Genomic DNA, 25,519 nt, shown 5'->3' on the forward strand with positions numbered 1-25,519 from the left:
TGTGGTGGAGGGAGCAGAGCGGCAGAGTAGCGGACATCCTGACTCCAAACAGGTTACCGCTGAGAGGGACTGGAAGAGACTGGAACTGGGGCAGTAGGTCTGAGGAAAAGGAGGTGAACGTGACTCAGATTTTCTTCCAGCTGGACCGGCTCTCCAGATCAAACGCTCGTCTGACTTTCTGAACCTTTCTGGTTTCTCCTCTGAAGCCTTATCAGGAAGGGTTTCCTTAATCAGTCTGAGGCTATCTGATTGGAAAGTGGGACGTGCCTGGCTCTGTTTACATTTCAGGTCAGTACATTCAGGTCTGTCTAGCAACAGATTGGATACTCATCACTACATCAGTTATTTACAGCTTGGAATTCACTATGGAATCAAATAATGTTGAGTTGACGTTGCAGGGGGAAAATCTTTTTTTTTTAATGTAAATATATATATATATAGATATATTTACTGTATTTCATCTGAAAGTGGATGCGTTCTGCCTGCTGTTTAGGTGAGTCCAGGTAGGCAGCTGTTTGGTTCCAGACGGTCTTGCTTGTTCTTGTCTGTCCTGTAAGCATTTTGCAAGAAGAGACCTGAAGAAACAGGAGCTTAATTCTTTGAAACCAAATCCGGCGCTTGCAATAGCGAGGGATTTAGTTGCGTTTGGAGATGAGAAGAGAAAAGAAATTTGATAAAAGGGGGGGAAAAAACAAATCCCAAAGGTAGATCATGCCGGTATGCAGCGACTCGTAGTGAGACTCTGAGCCGAGGACTTGTGGTGGTTTCCTCAGATGATTGCTACTGTAGCGAAGTCACTGGAGCCCAGCCAAGTGCGCGGTTCATCCGGCTGCAGTAATGGAAAGTGAGCCGCCAGGTTTCTATATTTCTCCTCCATGTGAAGGCACAGAGGACCCCTCGACTGCCGTGAGCTCACTTGGGTCTAAGGAAAAATGCAGCTGATCTCGGCTTCCTGCACCGGCTGCGGAAGGAGGTGTGTTCCTCACTGTCATTTTTACGATTTATTTTTTCTTTTTCTTTTTATTTTGCTGACCTCAGAGGACTCTCATGTCCCATGCCTTCCTGCGGTGACCAGGAGGGCCGGTTGTTTTTTTTTTTTTTGTTTTGTTTTTGTTTATGAGTTTGACACAAACAAACCCGGGGCCAGGTTCGGTTTGTTTCATTGTGGGTCTGCGTCGGTGCAGCTCAGTCGGGTCCTGGCCGTCGGTGCCGGAGGGAAGCCGCTAATGACAGCATGGTGGCTGGCAGCAGGTCTGCACTTTGTTTTTATTTCCACTCTATCTTTTTTTCACCCTGCCTCACCGTCTGTGAGAAACCCGTTCTCTGTGGTTTTACTGGGAGCTTTGAAAATACGGCTGTCTGACCGCTGGTGGGAGCAGGACAGTTTTTGGAGGGGGGGCGGGAGGGGAGACTCGCACTCTTTAATCGAGTTGGTGGCTCAGGGACAGTCATCCCCCCCTCCCCTCCGTGAGTCTTTGATTGAATGCTTTATTGTGGAGAACAGTGGCCTTTGTTAGTCATCTTGAATTACTTTACTTTTGTGCTTTCTCTCTGTTGTTGGTCCTCTAAACTCATCAAACACTTTAAGGGCTCATTAAGGGAGCATTCAGCTAGATTACTGCTTCCCACTGTGGTGTCTCTGCCCTTACTAGAGTCTTAGGAGGTCAAGGACATGATTTGGCTCACCAGAATGAAATCTGGGTTTTTATAGAGAAACTACTTTAGATCATCTTTTATGCTCTCTTTGGTTGTCAATTTTCTGAAGACTGAACTCTGATTTCAGCTTGAAAACTCAAGCAAACCGTTGCAGAAGTAACTTGCCTTACAAACGTATTTGCCAATTAGGTTTTTCATTTTTTTGCTTTGAACAAATGGTAACCTGAAGTGCTTGGCATAACTCTGCACTGCACCCCTTTTACTTTGACGCCCCTAAATAAGAGTTTATGTCATCCACTTTACAAAAAATTTTAAAATTAAAGTAGATTTTGAGGTCAGGATGCTCCCAAGCCTTTTGAAACTTTTTGCTCATTTTGTAAATCATCTTGGTGTCTGCACGCAGTGTGTGTAGTTATGATTTAAGAGTGCAAATGCATGTGGAAGTGTGTATGCACGTGTTTCTCGTGTTTGTGCAGCTGATTCTCCTGAGGAGGAGCTCGAGGTCGTCGAGGTCAGACAGTCCTGTCGGTAGCTTTCCTCTTCCACACCTTACCCATCTCTCTTCCATGTGCTAAATCACTGCTGCTGCTCCCCAGTGGAAAGTCAGAAAGCTGCAGCATTTTGTTGCTGTCACGCTGGATGCAGTGCTACCCTCTAATTCTAAAGCTTTTGACCATCAATTGCAGCAAAAAAAAAAAAAAAGAAACATATTGGAAAATCTTTAAACTGATGTGGGTTTGCATTGTAAAAGTGGTATATGCGTTGAGTTTCTGAAGAGCGAAGAAGAATAATGCTTTCACAGCTGTAGTGAAGATTTCCTTTTGTTTTTTCCACAGCAGTCAGAGAGTCGCACTGATCTCCGTGCCCCGATCCAGGAGTTACACACCCAGCAGGCGCAACAGGACAGAGAGCTGCAGAGGAAAGGTAGGGCCGCAAATTTTAAATGTTTCTGCTCAAAATGTCTCATGTTTATTTTTTAAAATAAACATGAAAGTAAGAATTGTGAATAAAAATGTGAATAAAACATATGAAAGTAAGAGTTTATTTTCAACTTATTATATTGTCTATGGGTTTTTGTTGTCTGAATCATATTTTTGAAATAAATGGTTTTATTTAACCCTTTATGACTTAAGTTTCAAATCTCCGCCTGGATATCTTTGCTTATTTTAATCGTACGTAGTTCTTTAAATGTCCTGTGAGTAAATATATTTTCCCATTTATCCATAACAACTGGAATTTTCAATATGTAGCGAGTGATTTTTGCAATTTACCGTCTACTAAAAGATTCCCCGCAGAATATTTAATTGTGATGTTGCTGTAAATTGGATAACATCAAACATATTAAATATCCTTTGATTTTATTCTTTAAAGTTTATTTGCTAGATCAATCCTTTCACTATCGCAAGTGTTTCGTCAGCAGCGCTGCTGCTCAGCTTCAAGTGTCCTTTAGTGTTTGGAGAAAGCAGCTTTTTCTCTGCGTGTTGATTATCGCCCCCACCTCCACGCTTCCATCATGTTTACATATCACACTCTGGGCATCGGCGAAATACAAGAAGCGAAGTGTATAAACTGTAAACATCCGCCTGAAGGTCAACTGTGGGTAAAAATCCGTTGAAACACTAAATCCACACTGACCGCCTTTGTTCCACGTACCTGTAGAAGCGTTTTCCTCTCTGCTGAAGGAGCCGTTCTCCTGCCGGTCAGGAGGTCGTATTAGTTTAGGCACATTAAGCTTATTCATCCGACTTTATTAAGTGTTTGGAGTTGGTCACAGTCTGATTTTTGAAGCATGGGCAGGAATGAATGCATCTCGTTCACCCGAATTGTTGAATCTACATGGATATTGATGTAAAGCAACAATGACCTGTTGTTTACAAGCAACAAAGCGGTTTAAAATGTTTATACATTTCTCTTCATTGGCCAGAGGAGATGCATTTCACCCTCTAAGTGTATTTCTGTTGTTTACCTAAATTCTGCTCGGGGCGAAGGTCGTAACAAGCGTCTTTCTGTGTGGTCCGGCCAGGGCAGGGCTCTGTGTCCTTCACAGTGACCAGGGCTTGGTGGTGTGGGGTTATGGGGAGGAACACGGAGAAAACCCAACAGCCACACCTCTGCTAAATAAATCCATTACCACAACAAAACGTGGGCTGTCCCGACGTGGCAGAAAAACTCCCTAGTGTTCTCGATTTATCCGTACCGTACAATTTAAGTCGGGGTGAAACCAGGATCAGCCGAAGATGACCACCATAGAAAAGCAAAAGGAGAAGGTATACTTTAAAGGGTCATGTCAACAAAATCAGTGGACTGTGGTCAGGGTGGGACTGAAGCTGTTGAACTGTTTGAGTGAAAGTGGCAAAAAGGCAATCTTTTTCTTTTTGAAAACACAGCTTCCTTCCTGACCTAAAAAAAAAAAAAAAGTGTTTATTTACACTCTTGCCTTAAAGCAGCAAACGTCCAGCTGCACTTGACTGCAGCAGAAACTGCTCCCTGTAAGTCTATGATTTAGGAAATGAAATGTTTTCAGAACCTCTGTGGACTTGACCTTGCATTTTAAGATCTCAAAAGAAACTGAAACACACTTATTACAGTTTCACACAGAAACGCAGCGAGGGAGCAGAGGTTGGGCCACAATGCACACAGTTTTAGGAGCTTTTGTTCTGCTTTAAATAAATCACTGTGCAACAGCCATGGACTGGTTAGCAGCACCCAGTGATGCCAAATCCATTAACAAGCTATGGTCTCATCTTTGTCAGTCAAACTGTTCTTTTGATGTATGGTCCTGCACAAAAAATGCAGGAGTTTTGTCCAAGTGTCCAAATAAATCATGGTGCTTTTTCTTTGTACTAAGAAGTTGAGTTACTTGTGTGACTTGTGTAGCTCAGCTGCTCTGAAAGGTTGAAGTGGAGGTAAAACCGGTGAAAACTGGTGAACATTTAAACTAAATAAACGATTTGTCGTAGACGGCGACAATCCTCAAACTTTCCCCCGGGCACGCTGAGGGAAAGTTGCTTCAGCTGATCTTGTTTTTGATTTGTTAAAATTAGTAATTTTTATTCTTTGTTTTGATGGGATTTGTTGATAGTTTGAGGCTCACAGACCAGATGCATGCAGCAGCCAACACTGCCCGTCTTCACTGTGAACAGGAACACAGATGTTCAGAAACTGACCCAGGTCTTACAAATCAACAAAACAGTTTATATTTATTTGGATGCACAATTTGCAGCTGACAAAATCTCAGTTTAGCCAGGATCTGTGATGTAAAAATACCACGATTAGCTGCCCAATCCAATAACTGGTACTGAACTGGGACTTCCTTTGTAAGAAATTGTCTTTTTGTATAACATCTGACCTCTTAGGTTTTAAAATGATTGCTTAAAAACGTGATTATGTCCCCTCAATAAATGTGAACATTTCTTTGCCTTGACATTTGTGGATGGCGGTGAAGACTTGACAAGAATCTTGTTTCATAAATAGTTTATCAAGTTGAGTTTGGATATTACTAGCAGTTGTCCTGAGCGAGCGAAGAATAAAAACACAAAGCACTTGTGTTGACCTCTCCATAACATGGATTCTCGGGTCAGATGTTCTCTCTAAAGGCACCAGAAATAACTCCTGGTTGTTCTTTGTTTCTGCTGTATTTTTGTTTGCTGGCAAAAAAAAAACTGCAGCCTTTGTTGCTATTTTCATGCAAAAAAAGGCCTTTCATTATGCAGCCATGGGGTTTTTCCCAGAAAATGTAGAAGAACTGAAATGACAGAGTTTAACTCATGAACAATAACGTGAGTGTTTTGAAGAGGCGACGTGCTCCGGCTCTCACTTTAGTCATAATTGGGTTTTAGACGAGAACATCATTAGATTTAGACTCATGGCAGCAAATGTTGTACTAATTGTGTACCATAATCACATCTCCTATTCAGATCCTGTTGCATAATAATCTGATTTTAATTATGCAACAGCAGTTTGATAGTTTTATCTCTTGTCTGTTAGAAGATGAGAAATATATCCTATAAGGCAACTTTGGTTTTGGGGGTTGCAGTGGAATTAATAAATACCAATCAGATTATTTCAATGAGTTGGAAAACGATTCTTTTTGTGTAACTTGGCTTTATAAAAAATTCTAATAAAAATTAGACTCTAATTGCTGTACTTTTTTTTTATCAGTCATCACAATCAAATTAATCTGTGGTATTTATTTGGTAATTTTTATAATGTAGGCAGGAATGTAGTTAGGAGTACCTGGGATATTTGATCGTTTTGATGAGTAATGCTTCATGTGACTGGAAATATTTCAGGGGGAAAATGTTGTAGTTTTATTTTTCAGTCAGCTGACCAGCAATGTGCAGCAAGAGGCAGGTAATGCTGGAATACTTTACGTTCCATACAGACAGAAAAAAGCTCCAGTCAGACCTGGAGTTTGGTCAGGAAGAGAGCTGGCTGCCTCCTGTTAGTCCCTCTTTGATTTGGCTTTTCTGAATAAAAGGCATGCACAGGCAGAGAACCCCAGTTTGTTGCAAAGCTCGGCCAAACGGAGGTCATTCAGAAGTGTCTTTATTACACATGAGAAGAAGGAAAGGGCATGGTTTCTCCATCTATGGCAGATGAACGCCCTCAAGTATCCCAGGATGTAGCATACCACAGAGGTTTGGAGGTAGAAACCATCACAAGGGGAGGATGTGGGCACCTCTGTTGTTTGGAGTGTGGTTTCCTGATCAGAGAAGGAGACGGAGAAGGGAAATGCTTATCTCTACTCTCATTTTTGCTTCCACTTTTTCTTCAGTTTCTTGTTTCTCTCAGACTTTGGTCGCGAGATGTTTTGTTTTTGTCCCCAGACGTCAGTCAGGAACTGAGGGACAGGAAAACTCTACATCCCCTTAAGACTCCATGTGTCTCCTCCATTCACTGAACTGATGTCTCTTAGGGAACAGGAGCTTTAGTTCAGCAGTGACTCACCTACAGCAAAGTTGACATCACAGCTGTCATGCTGGCTGCATTTTTATGCTGGACCATAATTAGCATATTCATTTCCTTTTGTATATATTACTGTTGGATAATCCGTCGTCTGGTTTGTTTCTGGGCAAAATTTGTAGAAAAGGTTCTTCTTCTTCATGAAACCAGTGTGTTGTTTTGAACACTGAAATTATTAGTTGGTGTTTCAGCTTCTCTTTGTGCTCGACTGTCTGTGGAGACCATTCCTAATGATTGTGATGACGATGTTTTATATTGTAAAACATTGTCATCATATGTTGTGTATAAATAAACGGGGGTTGATACCTGAGCACAGACCAGGTCACTCAATAACACTGAGCTGCGGCAGCCAAAACAGTTTCACTATAAAGGGTGACTTGTTAGGGGAAAACAAAATGTGTATTGTCTTAAAGCTTCAGTTTTATAAGCACTACACACACAAATATGTTGATAAATGATGCAATTCAAACCTCTAAAAAATGTGCGTCGACTTAGTATTAGTCCTTGACCCGAAAGGGAAAATTTGCGGATTTGTCTAATTTTAATCTTTTTGACTTATCCATTTCAGGCAAAGACTCCAACTCAGGCATGGTTCTAGTTCTTGATCATTTGGTAAAAGATGACACTTCTGGGCCCATGTTGATCCAGCCTCAGAGAGAAGCTGTGACCCCAGAGTCCGACTCGTTACTGTCCAACCGGATCAGGTCGAACTCCACGGCTTCGGACCGCAGCGGGACGTCTGTGCACTCCATGTCCAATCAGGATTCTGTGACCTCGGAGAGGAGTCTGGGCTCGAACCAGCGATCCCGGCTGGACTCTGGAGCCTCGGACAGGAGCCAGAGTTCATCGCAGCGCAGTCGCCTCGACTCCGCCGCCTCGGAGCGCAGCATCAGCTCCCTGTCGTCTGCCAGACAGAGGCTGGGATCGGATGTCTCGGATTCATGCGTCAGACCCCGACTGGGGTCCGGGAACAAAGACGGCATGGGGGCGTTATCTAGAAAACGGATGGACGCTGTGACCTCCGACCTCAGCATGAGTGTGTCTTCTGAGGTTAAAGCTCCAATAGAGGACGTAGAGAGACCAGTGAGTGGTTCTGTTAGCAGCACCGACTCGGAATCTGAAACAAGTCCAGCCAGCATCCAGACTGAGAGCGACCAGGACCGCAGTCATGACCGGGACCAGCCGGATGGGGCCGTTTTATCTCGAAGAGATCCTGCAAACGGGCTCCTTAACGGGCACGCTCAAGGAAAGTTAAGCTTCAAGATTCAAAAGGTTAGTGTATAACCTTATTAATGTTGTCCTTAAATATCTGAAAATTATCCAAGCATATTAAAGGTAAAACATCCAACGCAGGCCCTCAGAAAACCACTAGGTGTCAGAGTACTGCAGCTAAGCAAACAAGCTGACTTAAAACTAAAGGAGAGACCAAGTTGTGGCCTAAGCAGAAGGACGGGAATCTTAAAATCCTGCACTAGAGAAGTCATTGTTCTTTATTTATTTAAACAAATCATTAGTTGAGGGAATTCTTTGTGCAAGATGACTAAGAAATTAAATAAAATCACCCAGAACTGAAAAGAAATGCATTGCAGACAGGAAGTCAGGCACTTCATGCTCTCATATAAATTTTCTCAATACCCCATTACATCTTCACAGATCTTAGGCATAAACATTTACTATTGCATACCATCATCTTCCCAGTAGCATGCATGCTCCACGGATGCATCTAAAAAAATCACAATATCATCTAAAAGTTCATTTACTCTTGTAATAAACAAGCAATAATAAGGTAAACAGCTAGCATTTATTAGAGTCGTGCAGCGGCGCTAAGCTGCACATTAACCTCCAGGATCGCAGACCTTCCAGGCTCCCCATTTAACCGTACGTGATGAACTCCACGGCCCCATTCTTCAGCGTTCTGTCTGCATCCAAAAACCCAACAAGCCAAGCTCCTGGTGGACGCTGTTTGGTTTCTGTTACTCGGTTACGCAAACAAATGGTGCACCTGACTGTCTCTGCTTCAGCTCAGCGACATGTCCGCCTCACCTGCTGTCAGGGAGGGATCTTCGTCCGGGAGCTCTTGGGGAAAACAAAAACACTCAGTTTCTGTTTCTGTGTCGACTGGTTGCTGTTGAGGAACATTTCCCACCGTGTTGGAGGCATTGTGTCATTTCTCTAAACACGCTCACCCGAAGCCGGCCCCGGATTTCTTTTATTGTTCGCTCTAAAATGGGCTGATGTTGAGCCAGTCTCCTGAGAGCAATGTAAACACCGCAGGCTCCAGCTGTGGCTGCCGTGCCAGGAAAAGAACAGAGGCCCATATCGACACCAAGTATGAATGTTACACAATGAAAACAAAGCAGCTGGTGCTGAATTTAGCATCATCTCTGTGTGCGTGCGTGTGTGCGTATGCCCCAATATGCAGACTCCAGTTCCTCACGAATATGCGCTGCAGCTCAATGTTGGCGTTCTGTGGTTACCAGCAGAGCATGTTGACCTTTAATCTCTGGTGCTTCCTCTCTCTGATTGTCAAGTATCTTTGTTTGTCTTTCTTCCTTTTTAGATAACAGCCAATGGAAATCTGCCATTCGGTCATGGAAAGACTAAGGAAACTGGTAAGACTCCAGTTCAGCTCAACACTCAACGTGCAGCAGGATCATATTTTCTCCGGAAATGCATCATGTTGGGAATTTAAATCGGTTTCTTTTATGCCATCAGGTGTGGTCGCTGCTGTCAGGGTTCATAAATTTGAAAGTGAAGGACTTTGAGATCCTCTTCAGAAATCAAAAATAAATAACTGTAATGATGGCAGAGAAATATTTCTGTTCTAAATGCTGAGAGGGGTAACATGTAACACTCATATATGTGCTGCAAATCTTGCAAGAGAAAATTCAGCACTTGTAGGTTATTGCAGTTTATTGGTTATGGCTTAAACTCTTGTATGGTTTCCGTTTCCTCTCCACCTATTTTAGTAAAGTGCCGTTTCAGTTTGTGCTGGTTTAAAAATATCAGCCTGAAAGCTTAAAAGGGTAAAACAGAGGAACTTTGCTGCCATCCTGTTGTTGGAGTAAAGTTTTGTTCTCGGTCAGCCTCAGTGAACTGTAGACAAGTCTTGAAATTTCTTTTAAAAATATTTTTTGTTGGGGCATCATGTGGTTCATCAGTAGAGGAGCGGGCAGCGTACGGTGAGGCTACGGTCCACAGCGCTGCTGTCCAGCACCTCTTCTCTCTCTACCCCACTGCCTGTCCAGCTACTAACGAATAAAGGCCACTAATGCCAAAAACCTTAAAAATATATAGTTTTATAGAAAACTCTTCCTCGCTCCGTCTGAAACTCCTCATTGATCCTAAAAGTATCCAGAATAATAAGGTGATATTCACTTGGTAACAGCAACCCACACTTAAAAGTGTTGTTCTCAGCACAACCTTGAGTATTGAGTGTATATATATGTGTGTGTATATATATATATATATATAAACTTACTTTTCTGACCAACTGGACCATCAGTCTTATCCACTTCAGATGGAAATTATCTTTATCCAGAAGATTTCTTGTGAATTTCTCTGGTTTTAAAACTGTTTTCCAGATTAGAGCCGGAGATAAAGGAAGCCTGGAATTTTCAGTCATCAGTATTTTTATTTTGGAGTTTCTGACTCAAAGGCGCATAAAAACTCGTCATGCAACTCTGCTGGTTTCATGAGCAGTCGAACCGTAGATGATTGGGTTTTATGTGCAGTTTGGGTTCTTCCTGTTTTAAGCACAGGCAAAACAAACGCGATTCAGAAAATTAAAGCAGATCACGATAAACGTGACCTGAAAGTCTGCAGTTATTTTAGTAAATTTTACACTTGTAAAAGTCTGAACTTAACAACAGCGGTTGTTCCCTTTTTGCCTACTGAAGACGATATATTTCTTTGCGGCTATGACAAAAATAAAGTAAAAGCAGTTGGAAAAAACAACCCAAAAAAGAAGCAAAGGAATGATGGGATCTGTTGGGGCTTTTAGGTTTTATGATAACGTGATCAAAATAAGTTAACTTTCCAGACTTTGAACCTGGATGTAGTGAAAGTGTCTTTGTAAAATATGAACAATGCACATTAATAAATATTGCCTCAGAAAATGCTCCAGAAATGGCCAAAAGGCTATTTTTCATTTGTTGTCCCTGGACAACGAGTCATTTGTTTTGCTGAAAACAAAAAAAATACCAAACAAAATTAAAATGACTTAACGACACACACAAAGTAAACTACAACACAGTCATTGTAAAAGGTATAAGAAATCATTAGGACTAATTTGGTCCTTCTCTGCATTTCGTTGTTACTCTCTAAGATCAGTTTCTTTTTTTGCAGCACCCGAAAAGAAAGATGTTACATTGGAGCAGCTCAGCCGCACCAACTCTGTCCGAGACAGAATGCGCAAGTTCACAGAAGCCAGCCAAAATCCCCCCGCACTGAAGAAGACCCCTCTGAGAAACGGGACCATCTCTGGCCTGACGAATCTCTCCAGAGCTGCAGAGCTGTTCGCACAAGCATCAGCATCCCCCGGCACGTCTGGAGACGCGCCAGCCAGGCCACGTGTAGGCTCAGCGTCCAACACCGCTGCATCCCGGAGCCCAGCTGCACCTCAGCCCCTCAAAGGAGTGGCCGACAGACCTCCGTCTTCAACCGGCCAATCGCAGGGCTCCCGGGGCGGGACGAGGCTTGAAAAAGATATGCCTACCTCGGCTGAGCCAGAGGAAGAGCGGACCCCAGGGAGAGCAGCTGAGACGCAGGTCCCCGAGGGAGAGGAAGACCCCGACATGAAGACTTTCCTCACGATTGAGATCAAGGATGGCCGCACCACCACATCCTCGTCATCATCATCGGCGTCCTCGTCAACGCAGAGAGGCAACATGATGCCCATCACCAGCATGACGCCGCGCATCACCACTCTGGGACAGAGGCCAGGTAACAGCTTTGTGGAAACACACTTTCAATTTCTAGTTGAGTAGCTGGAAGTCCTGGTCAGTTGACTCAAAGTGGGATTTTTGTGAGACCAGACGAGCAAAACGTGCGAGGTGGACCGGATAGATGTAAGGGCTGAACAATAAGCAGAGACTGAGAGGCATTTGTTACAGAGTGGGCACGTTTCTCAGCCCTGATGGGGGGGCGGTGAGGTCACTGGTCCAACAGCAGAGAGCAGATTTCAAACAAATGCAGAAACAACAAGCTGTCTGAGCCGAAACTCAATGCTTTTATTGTTACAGGGAGAATGAACAATCTTGTCTTCCCACACAAAGCGCTACTTTGTGTTGTTCTGTACATATTTATCTAAAACTAGACAGGCCGTCTGTAATTCATCTGAATTTGAATTTTAATGAGAAAAATGTTCCTTTTACATCTTCTTTCTTGGTGAATTTGCCAAGCAAGAGGTGAAAGTTGCACAGTATATCAAAGTTGTCATCACTCTGAGTCTGTTTATATTTCAATCAAACACTTCATGGAGGCTTCATTTGACTGGATAGGAAATTTCACGTTTCATGCATGTTGATTACTTATTTGGCCTCAATGCTCACGTCTAATGATTTTTTTTTTTAGGGGAAGAGTCTAACAGTGTGTAATGTAATACTAAAAGGAAAAAAGTAATAGAAATTGTCATTGCAATTTTAAGCACCAATTTAGGCCTACTTTTTCTGTCCCACTTTTTCACCTAAAAACTTCCGATTTCTCAGCTGATTTATTCTAATATTTCAAATATTATTACGATTTTAAATTCATTGTAAGCAGGGACGTTTAAGAGGATGCTGGATATTTTCCCGCCTTATTTTCCCTTGTTGCGGGTTTGGTTGTTTTGCGGAAAAGCTGTCTGCCACAGGATGTTTTCTAGAAACGGTGCTTTAGTTCACACCATGGAGGGGATTGTTTCATACCCTGCCAAATTAAAATGATTTTACTTTCACTTCTCGTGAAAATGTGATAAAATGACTCCAATAAATATGATCAGAGGGTTGCCTAGTTAATTTTAACACACACCTGATGCTGATGGTACTGTATATTTGACTAGTTGGACGTATGGAGACTCGGATCCATAAGCTAACAGAGGGTGGTGGAGATATGAGGGAGAAGATTAAAGAAAACTTTGTTACAACAGAAAACTGCTGCATATCTGTCATCAGAATATTCAAATATAAAATCACAAATGTGAGTTTTTGTAATTTTGTTCAGCTCTTTTTTTATATATATATTTTATAAAAATGGCAACATGGCAAGAGAATAAAAACTGGTACACAATTTTACAACATTAGTGCTGAAATGGAAATGACTACGTTTAGGAATGTATCTTGAATTACAGTGTATTGAGCCCAACTTGTGTTTGTGAAATTGATCTACTTTGGTTAACAGATGTAAAAAAAAAAAAAAAACCTGACAAAAAACTCATTTAGCTTTAAATATGTTTTATTAAAGATCATCAACCATCAAGATCTCTTACTGAAAAATGTGACAGTTTGTTTATCTGTGAGCTCATTTAAAGCATCTGAAGTTTCTCAGATTGTCGGCAAACGTAACCCTCAACCTAAGCAGAACCTGTGCAACCCGAAAGCTCTTCGTCTCTTCCTTCTCCTCGTCTCCCTCCACTCCCAGATGATGCACTCTGGGCCCTGCGGGGGCTTCCTTATGAGCTGTTTTTCAGCCCAATTTGCTTTAATAGTTTTAAAGCTCCTTTTTTGGAATCTGCCTGTCCCGGTTTGAGTGAAGGCAGTTTGCAACTGCGTTTCAGGTTTCCCTCAAAGGCACTGTAAAAGCTTGTAAATGTGCTGTGCGTCATGCTGAGGTGCATCACTCCTGTGGTCTGTGATCCAGCTCTTCTGTGTGTGCGTGTGCGTGTGTGTGTGTGTGTGTGTGTGTGTGTGTGTGTGTGTGTGTGTGTGTGTGTGTGTGTGTGTGTGTGTGTGTGTTTGGATGAGGGAAGCAATGAATCCCAAGGAAACTCAAATGTGTGCTCCGGGAGCCTAATGAGGAAAACTGTTCCAGCAAAAAAAAATCAGTATTTTCTCCCCTTTTTTTTTTTTTTTAAATTGGATGAATGTTTACTCTGACAACTTCAGCAGCTGACTGAGTCACACCAGCAGAGTGGAAAATCCTGCACAGATTTCCAGGCTTTAAACAACTCCAAAGTTATGTATATATTTAAGTTCCTGTTTTGTGAATGTCTTTCAGAGCTGACCCTTGGCCTAAGAGCAGCGCCATTCAAGATCTCCTCGTCTACCTTCTCCAGCGGTTCCTCCATTAAGGTAGGATATTTTTAGGGAAGTGTTTCATAAAAGCTTTGCCAAAAATACTCGGAACCAAAGTTTCCCAGATGATGTTCTAAATTTGAACCCTGTGTGCGTCCTCTGGCGTTTCAGCCACAACTCGCGCTTAGAAATCACCTCTAAAGGTCCGGGGACGGTCCTCCGGCGAAGGCAGGAGAACAGAACAGAGTGAGGAGAAAGGAGGTAGAGCAGACAAGAACAGTGTTTATCAAACACAGAGAAGGGCCACCAGTCATATCTGTCCTTGTATGGTATGTGAAGAAGACGGAGGGGAGAAGGGAGGTGCTCTTGCTTTTCCCTCTGCAGGGTTTTATCTGGCAGCCATTTCCCTAAAGCTCACCTGTCTGTATCCGTCCGTGGAGTTTACGCCGCCGCAGCCTTAAAGCACAAGTCGACCCGAGTTCATCACTTGCTTTGTTTCTCAGAGACTCATCTCTTGCACACGTTCCTATTAGCTGGAAGACGTCTGCTGTGAGAATTAGCAGAAAGCGCAAACAAATCCCCACCTGTCTCACTGTGACCTGGGAGGTTAAGGCCGATGCTTAACATTCCCATTTGCATCATTCTTTGAAACTTCTCGCTCCCTGGAAGGAAGCTTCTTTGTGAGTTGAGAGTGAGGGATTGAGCGGAGTTATGTCCTGTTTACGTTTTTATTTAACGACTGCATTTGGAGCGCGGCCGTAATCTGGTTATGGGATCAAAAAACTGGTTAATTAGGGCTGCGCTCTGCAGGCCTGTGAAGGAAAGCCTCTGCATGGCTGCAGCGAGGGTCGAAGGTGTCGGGTTAATACGGTTTTCCTGAGTTAGGCTCTTGATGAGATGCCAACACTGGCTGGGAAACGGAGCCCAACTGTTCTTAGATATTGTAGCACAAAATTTTTAAATGTTAAATATTATATATTTGCAAAAATCTTCTCTAACACTCCTTGGTGCATTAAATCCTGATGCTTTTTATGGGAAATTCCCACCAGACATCTTAAACAACTCAACTTATCCACACAGAACATTTTTGTAGATTATATTATGTAACAATAACTTTAACACATCTCCTGTAAGGAGAAATTAACCAAATGCATCCAAGCACATCTTTTATTAACTCTTACCTTTAGTCCTTTTCATAAATATTTAATTGGATTCATAATTGGTATTTGACTGGGCGTTATACCACCTTTTGTTTCCTTTGAGGTGGATTTGAGATCATTGTCCAGCTGAAAAATTCACCCTCATTTCATCGTCCTGTCGTCTAAAAGTGCTGCCGCAAACTCAGAATGAGTTTTTTATGAATTTTTTTCAGCAGTGAAGTCTTGTGCAGTAAACGAGCATGTGGGCCAACATGATGGACGTCAGTATTTTTCTGAAACTTTCTGAGCTGCTCTTGGCCGATAATCACGATTATTAGTATTTTAACTCAATCATAAATTTATTTTGGTTTTATTAATATGTTTTCCAACAATAGTGTTATAAATGTCTGCAGAGCTGCCACCGTGATGTAATTCTTGTGCAATACCTTCTTGAGGAACTACACCAGCTGATATTAATTGGCTCTGACAGAAACGGGAATGCTTCCTGAATACTAATTTCAGATATAGTTGATTTTTAAACATTTTTGCTCATTCAACTTATTACACTTCTACATCTAACTTAAGAATTTGTTTTGATTTCTGTGATTACCTGGGTTGTTGCAGTTATCAAGTATCATTAGAAAAAAACTTACTGACCGGGAAAAAAAAGTAATATTTACTTTGTTTAATGTAAATACAGTTTACCCTGAGTGGTTTGTTGGAGAACTGTGAGCACACCTGGCAGGTCAGGAATAAACATTTGGAGAAGTTTACAGCACACTGACTTTTGATTTCTTGCTTTAAAGTGAACATCTGCAGGAAGAAAGCAATTTTGTTCTTCAGCCGGACCCACTCATCATGCAGGGAGGGGTTGCCATAAATGTGCATGTTATTTGATGTAAATTAGAAAAAGAGATTGTAACATTAAGCCGCTTCACGCAACGTAATGCCGTCATGTAAGCAGCCTAATATGAAATCCTCCGGCGATGAGCCACAGTAAGTCTTCCTCTCCTGTCATTGGTTGGATAAGCCAACGTATTGGCTTCATGTGCCTGGATTTGCTCAAGTTTTACCAGATAAAGACTTGGGCTGAATTGGCTAATGAGATTGTAAAAAACAGCAGCCAACACTGATGGTTAACATCAACGTGGGGTGGAGCGGTGCTAGCCAGAGGTAGATTCTTTCAGAGCTCTGCTGTTCTCAGACCAAAGTTCATGGCTGATAGAAAGGTGGCGGTCTTGGTGGGAAAAATAGCCATTACGGTTAGAAAGGGGAGTGATATGAAGACTTCAGGGTAACGTGAGTGGAGCAAGCTTTTCCTATTTGCTGGTGTTTATTGACCATCATGGTTCCTGTTGGAAGCCCTGATCCGTTTGGGTGGTCCGGACTTCTCCTTGGTGGTCTAACCTCGCAGCTCCCCTCCTCTGTTATTTACTTGCTCCAATCATTTTAATCCCAATAAAACTTGTCAATGCTGATTGCACTGGTGTTTTTCAGAGGAACGAAAAGTAAATCAGACTCTGATAGAGAAATGTTATAAATTCTCAGTATGGTGACGGTCCAGTCCAGCTTTGCAGAGACCGGTTTAGACCTGCAGCGCTATCCGGGACGCATACAGCCCTAACCTGCAGCCTGCTGGCTGATTGTCTCACTTTGCCACCAGAGGACAAGGACCTGATTGTTTACATGCTGGTGATCTGCGACACATGGTTCTAAATTATACCACAGACTCACATGTGTCACAGAGAAAATGTAATGTCGAGCTGCTCTTTTTGTCTACAATCGCTGCATTGTTTCACAGCACATTGAGTTCAACCAGTTTTTCTTCTTTATATTTAGACATAATGAGTTTATCAAGTTACTCCCAGTTTCACGTTAATCAGAAATCCAGTCTTAATGTTTGTATGTTCCTCCTTCTGGTTTTGATGTTTTCAGTTATCTTGTTGCAGATAAATAGCCCTCAGTACTAAATGAAATGTCCGCAGTGGGTAAAAGCTGCTTTTCATTACTGCTGCTCAGCATTTCTCTATTAATTTCCCTTGGAGCTAAATACTTCCAGTCAAGTGTTTTGCTAACGTGCAAAGGTCAGAGACAACTGCTGCCCTTTGACTTTGACTTCCCCTCTGAGTTTCAGTAATAGTTTAGTTACAGGGTTAAGAGAGAAAGCAACTTCAAGGGCCACAGTAACTCTAGAGGAGTTCAGAGATCCTCAGCTCAGATGTGAAACTTTGTTGTGCTCTCCAAGAATCTGGCCGGGGTGGAAGAGTAGAAGAAGAAGAAAACAAGTGTTCGAAGAAATCCAGAAGAAGTCAGGTTTGCCAGAAGACATGTAGGCGATATGCAGAACAGTTCTTGACGCTACTCGCACCGCAAAACATGGTGATGGCTGCGTAGTTTTAATCCAAACCATACAGCAAAATTGTTCAGAATAAAGTACATTTCTGAGTTAGAATGGCATAGTCAAAGTCCAGACTTGAATTCAGCTGAGAATCTATTGCAAGACTTTGAAAATTGAAGTTCACAGATCCTCTCCATCCAGTCTGACTGAGCTTGAGCACAAGAAAGAAGGAGCAGAAATTTAGATGTGCAGCTGGTAGAGAAATATCCTGAAAGACCTGCAGCAAAAGGAGGATCTGCAAATGATTCTCAGGAAGGTTTACACAAAACACTATGCAGATTATTACTCATATCCTAACATGATGAAATGTAGAAAAACGGGTGTGAATACTTAGAAAAAGATTAAGTACTTGATGAATTTTTTTTTTCATTGATGTTTGGGAAGAACCTGTAATTAGGAATGAAGAGCTTCACTTTCTGCATTCTGTGCACATTAGATACAATACAAGGAGTTCAACGTGGCTGTATTTCCACAGTCTACATTTAATAGGAAAGCTTGAACATCAAACAAGATGATACACACGCACGCGCACACACGCACGCACAAGTCTGTCAGCACTCTGAATTTAACAGCACTTAAAGTTTCCATGTGAGCAGCAGCTGGAGTCTTTCTTAATTACTAAGTGGTCTAAACCAAAACTGTGGAAGAGATCAGCCCTTCATGCTCTGGTATTAATTGTGGCTCTGCTTTCAGTCGCTCTTGTACCAAAGAGCTGATCAGTCTGGAACTCAGTCATATTTTATTAGAAAGCAGTTTCAGGAGGGGTGAAATGGAGCCATGGCCCGGGGCAATGTCTAAACCTCTGTTTGCCTTCCAGTCGAGGTGTGAAGGACGTGCCCAAAATAAAAGGAAGGTTGATGTGGGAGGGGTGAGTGTTTGAAATTGTTTTCCCCTTTCTCCCCCCACCCCGCCCTCAAAGAGTGACCGGCTTAGTGGAATAACCGCAGGGCAGAAGATAAATATACTGTCCGTTGCACCTAAGAAATAAGTGGGTGGGTGCTGCCTGGGAAACGAGAGTCGCTGCGCGCTCATTGGCTTTTATTTGGCTGCCTCTAAAGAGGGTCTGCTGGTTGAGGGTATAAGGAACGGGCGTAGTTTGAGAGGAGCGCTTCTGCCGCTCCCTGAGAAGTAACAACCTCTTCGTTCTCGGGTAATTTGCCAAGAAAGCTGCAGTCTTGAGGAGATTTGCGAGAGAAGGCATTTTCCGTCACTATGCCTGGGGTGAACCTAGACTTCCTTCCAGTTTCGCAGCCTGCAGAGTCTTTGGGCTCTCCAGAAAGTGCTTGTGCCGAGTCTGGCCTGGAGGAGGTGATCGGTGATCTGCTTGTCCCAGAGGAAACCGAGAAGGACCACAAGGAGGAGGTGGAGTTTAGCGAGAAGAAGCTTGAGTTGATGCTGCGATGTGCTGTGAAGGAGATCCACAGTGACTTGCAGGCTTTTGGGAAGAAAGTGGATGTCCAGTTAGGGGAGGCAGCAGTCAAGGTGACTGGTTTACTGGAAGCCATTTCCAGACTGCAGGAGGAGAACCTGCAGCTCAGAGCTGAGCAGGAACGGATGGTGAGGCATGTGGAGGCCCTCTGTCAAGCAATAGGACTGCCTGATCGAATCCTGCAGGAACTCTGCTCTGTCCCACGTGAAACCAAAACTTCATCCGACGACAACAACGGCCCTCCATGCACACTCGACGAGAGCACGGTTGAATCTTCATGCGACGATTCGACCTGCATGTCCAGAGATTCTCCATCCAGCGCGCTCCAGGAAGCATCCGATGTCTTGGTACTATCGGATCAAACTGTCGCCCAGGATTTTGTTTCAAGCCCACTGGACTCGTCGGAACCCTCATCAACTTCTGTGACCCGCCGTTCACTCTCTGCACCATCTATGATGGCAACGATGTCTCCTGACAGCAACACGGTACTACTCTCTGTAAATCCTCCTGGTTGTGACACCTTTTAATTTAAATAAGCCATGTGAGCAGTGGGTATGCTTTTGTTCCATCTGATCTGCAATCTAAATGTGGATCAGCTTTCCTCGACTCGTCGGCATCAGAGTGCTGCTGCCTTTTGTTCTGACCGTGTTCTTATTGACCTACACTCCCCCTCTGGTCACTTAATCTCCCTCATCATGTCCGCACTTCAACTGAAAAACATGGATCATCTCGGCTGTCTGTCACTTTGGGCAGATGGTTCCTTAGTGTGTGTGTGTCTGCGTTGGCACAGGTTTCTGTTTGCTGTTTGGTGGGAAGCAAGAATATATTTTAGTTTGAGGTGCACCAATCTGAAGCTGTGTTTGTTTTCTGTAACACTTTAACCTGCAGATACCAATTTTAATCTATTCTGATTTCTCTTTCACTGAAACCAACACAACCTAATGGAGGTGGGATTTTAATTGTAGGGTTATTGCTGGATTTTTGTTGTCCTGTTTACTATGACTGTTATATAGAAGTAAATAGCGGAGTTATTGAAAGATGAGTACTTTGTGTTTTCCAGAACACGAGATCTTAATTTGCCACAGGGTTGGGGTTTGGTCATCTCAAAGGCCACAAACGGCAGGTGAGCTTCACTATGGGCCCCTCTGCTTAAAAGGATAAAATGACAACTTTGCTGTTTTTTATTTAACCTTCCTGTTACCTGCTGGGTTTTGTGCTTTTTCTTTTTTTTTCTTGGTGCCTGAAAAACCCAGAAACGTTTATAACCTATCAGAACTTCCTAAATCTCAGCGTTTCCTCTCACTTGATTTTAAAAGCATTACTGAAGCTGAGAAAAGTTGATGAATTCAATTCAGTTCACTCTGATCACTCTGATAACCCTTGGTTATCAGAGTGAACTGGTTGGCAACGCTGATCAGAAAAGGATCAGATTGAGATGAAAACCGTCCAGTTCTGGTCATCGACGCTCTTCTCTAATTTCAGTTGCGATGGTTGATTTATTTTTTGTTTTGATAGTTGTTGCAATGTCATCATGTGCACAGAAAGGTGCAAAGAAATGATGACGTCAAAACCAACACCACTTGTTTATCAGTTTTTCAATAAACTGATAAACTGGATTTATTTGTCTGTCTCTAATTAAGCCTCCGTTTATCTGCCTCCAATAACAGTCGGGCTCTTTATCTCAAAGCTCCTTTTGTAGATGCACACAGAGAGCAACACATTCTCTGCATACATGGTTTCATTTTTTTAAAAATAATTTCTTTTTACTCTTGACATTTAACATTTGCAACATTTCTAAGATCACACTTGATAGCTCAGTCCGCTTATCGGCTCCTGCAGTCGAAGTGACTCACTGTTTCTCTCTGATGTGATAATGGACACTGATCTCATTATGTTTTCCAAATTCAGTAAAACTCACTTTCTTAAAATACCACCAGTTGTAGCAAATGTCATTTTAATGCTCTTTACAGCTGAAATGGCTTCAGTTCATATTTAGTTATATGAAATTGAATCAAATAAAAAAAAAATTCCAGCATATGTCATGCTTGTAGTGTCGGTCCAAAGTGCATGCAGTCCAATTTAAAACTAACTGTATTAAAGTACATTTAGTTCATCATAAAATATTTGGTGATAAGACACAGTGGTTCGGTTGTTAGCATTGTTGTAGCATGTTCTCCCAAAACATATGTCGGCTCCCTCTGTGTACTCAAACTTTGTCTTGGAGTCGAATTGTCTTGTGTGGAACTGTGATAAATGCAATCAATGGGCACTGAGTAAGAACGAATGCGAGAGGCACCAGGGCAGCCAGAGTGGAGCTCAAAGTCACACCTGTTATCTTCCTAACTGGAGTGGAGGGTGAATGGCTGAATGGTTAAAAAGTTGGTTGATCTTAAGAACAAAGTCTTGATTAAGGGTTATCTTACTAGACAGCATTTTGCATTCTGAGCTAGTATGTGGCAACAGTGGAAGAGAGTAGCTCCTTTTCAGCAGGAGGGAACCTCCAGCAGAACCAGGCTCTGTACGAACCACCATCTATTGAAACCCACTGGGGATGAAAAGGATGGAGAGCACACTGAGGAACAAATAAAGCACAGGAGCTGTCTGTGGTAGCTCTATTATTGTCTTTGCCTGGGAGAGGGAAGGGTTGGCAAAGGTTGCTGTAGAACTAAATCTGTATATATTTTGTGCTGATTAAGGTGGAAGCTGAAGCTCGAACCTGGCTCCTTTTGGGTGGCTGTAGGCCTCAGAGCCCATGTTTGGCCGGGTCGCTTCCCAAAGCATTCTTCATCGGTCATGAGCCTCTCAGTGCAGCCTGTCCCAGGAGTTCAAAAACTCTGTGTCCAGAAAAGTCTGACAAACAGCTCTGTAGCTGCGGTGGGTATTGTCCCCTCCCCGGTGAGACATTGTCCCTCTGGGACCCCGAGAGCAGCTGTGGACTGAGCTATAAATGAACCCAGACTCTGTTATTTTAAAGAAGCGTTAAAGCTAGAGAACTACACTCTGCGTCAGATATTTAGTGCTACGTTTAAATTCAAGATGTATTATTAAAAAAAATGACGGCCACTTAGAATATGACAGGTACATTGTCAGGTTTATGTAACAAATATCTGATGTTTGTTCTTATGGAGCTCTGTTTCTCCTCTAGTGTACATAACAAAAAGTTTTTTCCATTTGCTTGGAAATAATACTTGCTGGTACACAGTCCTGTCCAACGGCGATGCGGTCACAAGCTGCAGGCTGGCAGGAGCTCGGTTATTATGAAGACACTTGGTCACACTCCGATCCGAGCTAACGGTAACTTGGCAGGCTTTCCCTCCCGCTCATGTGCTTAATGTCAGCCTCTGTAGAAGGGCATTTAGATGGAGGGGGGATGGTGAAAGGCCAGTCTTTTGTGAAACAAGTGATTTGTGGAAGAGGAGCTTTATCAGTTCAGTAGTAAATGTCCAGAAATGTTTTAAAACCTATTCTAGAAGATCAGTCTGGCTTTTTAAAAGCTCAGTCCTTTATTACTTGCCGTCTTTTCAGTCGTTTCATGATGCAGAGAAATACTGTGACCATCTGTTTTGTTTTTTGTTTTTTTTTTAACCAACATTTGTTTTCATCCAGATTTTGTTAGTGCTCATCTTTCCTTCATTGCCCCAGTTTAGACTGATCCCCGCCCTTCAACCTGATTTGATTCTTGGATATTGTTTCTCAATATTTAACTCGTCCTCTCTCTCTCCGTTTTACGCAGATGGAGACTGAACCCGTCGTTGCCTCGGAGCCGACGTTTTTGGCCGGACCGTCCATGATAGTGGCGCGTCAAGTCCCCGCCATCCCCAACGGCTCCAGCACTCAGATGAAACCTGCGGAGAGCTCCGGAAAGCTGACGGCCGAAAAGCTCGCCGCCATCGAGGATGAGGAACTCCTGGACAAGATGGTACATCAAAAGTTTGAAATAAAACTCAAGCTCTTTAGGAGCAAAGTTAAGGTTGCATGTTTAAGAAATCAGTCTGCCCCATTTTTTGTTTATTTCATTTATTTCATGAACTACTTTGTTCTTGATTTTCTGTCTCTCTCAGCTTGATGAGTCCAAAGATTTCGAGGAGAGGAAGATGATCCGTGCCGCCATGAGAGATCTTCGCAAGAGAAAGAGAGGTAGCGGCGTGTGGAGATGCCTTTAGTAGTAAAATCAACTGGTTAATTTTCTTTGTGTCTTTTCTGAACAAGCAAAATCAGGGGCTGCCTTTACAGTGATAACATGTTCATGTGCTTTGCAGCATTTTTCAGTTCCTAACATGTCAAAAAAATGACTTTTCTGCCCCCAGAGGCCATGCTGGGATGTAGCCAGGAGGAAATGGGTATGACAGGTGGTCTGCAGTGGACATTAATAAATTATTTCTGCCTGGGTTTGCTTTTCGTTATCAGCCGCTACAGTTTTTAACTTGGATGTGTAGTGGTTGATAAAATGCATGAGAGTGAATCTCTCCACTTGTGTTTTCAGTGAGCACTTTACTTTTTAGTTGCTTTTTTTTTTTTTTTTTTTTTAGTTGCATCAGGCTTGTGGTTTTGCTGTTGAGTTCTCTGGTCTGTGAATGACATTTTCACTCAGTAACATGGAGCTTTATGGCTTTGGGATTTTATGTGTTTGACCAACACAAAGGAGTGCATGATTGTGAAGTGGAACGAAAATGATCCCTGGTGCAACGCGTGTTCTTACGTTCCACCCCTTTTACTCTGATGCACTAAAGTAAAATCCAGCTGACTCCAGAAGTCGCATGGTTACTCTCTGTGAAGGTATTTGTTGGAGAACAAACGGCATCGCAACATGACGACCACGACACAAGACTCTACTGAGAGGCCAAATAACAATTCAATCGAGAATCTTTGTCAAGACTTAAAAATCGGTGTTCACAGACAATCTGCCAGAGGGTGAGCAATTTTGCGAGGAAGGATTGGGCAAAAGTTTCCATTTCTAGATGTTGAAGACTAATGGAAATATATCCAAAAAGACTTGCAGCAGCTCAGCAATAATTGCGCTGCTGCAAACATAAGCATGCCGCACTTATTTGATTGCAATTGTGAAGAAAAGCATCCTCCTCCTATCACTTCAGAGATGCTTTGAATTGATCAATCACGTTAAATCGTATAAGAAACCTGTTTGTAAAGTGACTAAATGTGGAAAAATGGAAGAAGCATGATTGCTGATAATATTAGGGCAGATATTAAAAGAAAGTTTGAAATCCGAATAACGCTGAACGGTTCTCATAGACACCAATTTAGGTAAAAGCTGACAGTCGCAGGGAAAGTATCGGTTCCTCGCTAAATTTAGAGCAGTCCTGTGCCGTGCTCTTTCTCTCTCTGTTCTGGGCTGTTTGTGCAGGACAGGTTATTTGACAGCTGCTGAACCTCCCATCCGTGGGTGTTTGTGTGTCGGAGACATTTTAAAGCGCTGTGGAAAGACTTGTGAAAAATATAGCTCTCAGATCAGGAAGCCTTGTTTTCATCCATCTCCTTAGCGGTCAGATGAGGTGCTGTCAGCTTGTTTAGGATTTCTTGTGCTACTTCACCTACATGTCTTTTTTTTTTTTTTTTTCCACTGACATCATTTGTCCCTCGCCTTCTCCCTCACCAGACCAAAGAGAGAAGGAGCGTGACACTCGTCTGCAGGAGCTGCGACTGCAGAGAGAGGAGAGGGCACAGAAAGGTCGTGCTGGACCTGGAGCCGGAGAGGTGGTGATCAGGAAGATGGAGAAGTCGGCCGATGGTTCAACCCTCAGCCAAGTGACTAAGACAAACCGTTTCGCTCAATCTGGTAACTTTCTCTATTTTTCTTGAAACTTCCATCAAGCCTCTTTTTGTTCCAAAGTTGTAGAGCATAAAAAGCTAAAATGTTTTAGAAAAACATATCAAACATATAAATAATTCACTTTCTTTTAGATGATGGGACCAAATCAACACGCAGCACGGTTGTAGAGACCAGTTTCGTGCAGAAAACGGACAGTAAGATGCTAGTTTTACAAAGTATTATGTACCTTTGTTGTTGTTGTTTTTTTCTCTTTTAAATTAAATTTGTTTGTGCTTTCAGGGGGAACAGTCCAGTCAAAATCATACAGCTTCACCTCGTCCTCGTCCTCCAACACTAGCAAAAAAGTTGGCAGGTGTGTCTGGAGGCATCAGGTGCAGAAATAACTCAACCGTTCCACTTTCTAACACTTTTCCATATCTCTGCTTCAGTGTTTTCGATCGCGAGGACGACGCGTCGCCTCGAGGCAGCAGCGGCGGTTTGTCTGCCATCGATCGACGGCAGGCGGAGAGGCACAAGGAGCTGATGAGGGCCCAGACGATGCCCAAGACGTCCGCCATGCAGGCTCGGAAAGCCATGATAGAGAAGCTGGAGAAGGAGGGCGGAGGGTGAGCAGAAACTGAGAGGGGGAATGAGAAAGATGGAGGTTGGAGCGTGTGTGCGTGTTTACTAAAGCAACCGTGGCTTTTCTTTCAGCCCTGGAAACCAGGCAGTAGCCAAGGTAAACAAGGTGCAGCGCTCCACCAGTTTTGGCGTACCAAACGCAAACTCCATCAAGCAAATGCTGCTCGACTGGTGTCGGGCCAAGACGCGCTCCTATGAGGTGAGCGGGGTGGAGCCGACAGAGCAGCAGCTAAACAGGGCCTGACATGACGGGTTTTTTTCTTGTTTTCTATGAAAGTTGTCTTATCTCTCACTGATGGTCAGTTTGTCTTC

The 25,519-nt window shown here is 42.9% G+C and overlaps 1 protein-coding gene across 7 annotated transcripts in view; it reads left to right on the plus strand.

The window, feature by feature from the left end:
* The window catches only part of smtnb (smoothelin b), a 52,543-nt gene that overhangs the window by 21,122 nt on the left and 5,902 nt on the right, over positions 1-25,519 (plus strand). For 3 of the 7 annotated variants that reach the window (XM_017306707.1, XM_008418593.2, XM_017306708.1), the window contains exons 6-18: positions 2,493-2,580; positions 7,190-7,893; positions 9,182-9,233; positions 10,969-11,565; positions 13,816-13,889; positions 22,532-22,717; positions 22,860-22,935; positions 23,106-23,138; positions 24,413-24,592; positions 24,718-24,780; positions 24,866-24,938; positions 25,015-25,191; positions 25,280-25,406. In XM_017306707.1, coding sequence (XP_017162196.1) covers positions 2,493-2,580; positions 7,190-7,893; positions 9,182-9,233; positions 10,969-11,565; positions 13,816-13,889; positions 22,532-22,717; positions 22,860-22,935; positions 23,106-23,138; positions 24,413-24,592; positions 24,718-24,780; positions 24,866-24,938; positions 25,015-25,191; positions 25,280-25,406 — 2,430 coding nt within the window. Of the gene's footprint in view, positions 1-49; positions 289-832; positions 974-2,492; positions 2,581-7,189; positions 7,894-9,181; positions 9,234-10,968; positions 11,566-13,815; positions 13,890-22,531; positions 22,718-22,859; positions 22,936-23,105; positions 23,139-24,412; positions 24,593-24,717; positions 24,781-24,865; positions 24,939-25,014; positions 25,192-25,279; positions 25,407-25,519 lie in introns of those variants that run through there. The other 4 variants (XM_017306709.1, XM_017306713.1, XM_017306710.1 and 1 more) reach the window with 3 other exon arrangements.

The sequence above is a fragment of the Poecilia reticulata genome, linkage group LG9, assembly GCF_000633615.1.
Source record: "Poecilia reticulata strain Guanapo linkage group LG9, Guppy_female_1.0+MT, whole genome shotgun sequence".
NCBI lineage: Eukaryota > Metazoa > Chordata > Actinopteri > Cyprinodontiformes > Poeciliidae > Poecilia > Poecilia reticulata.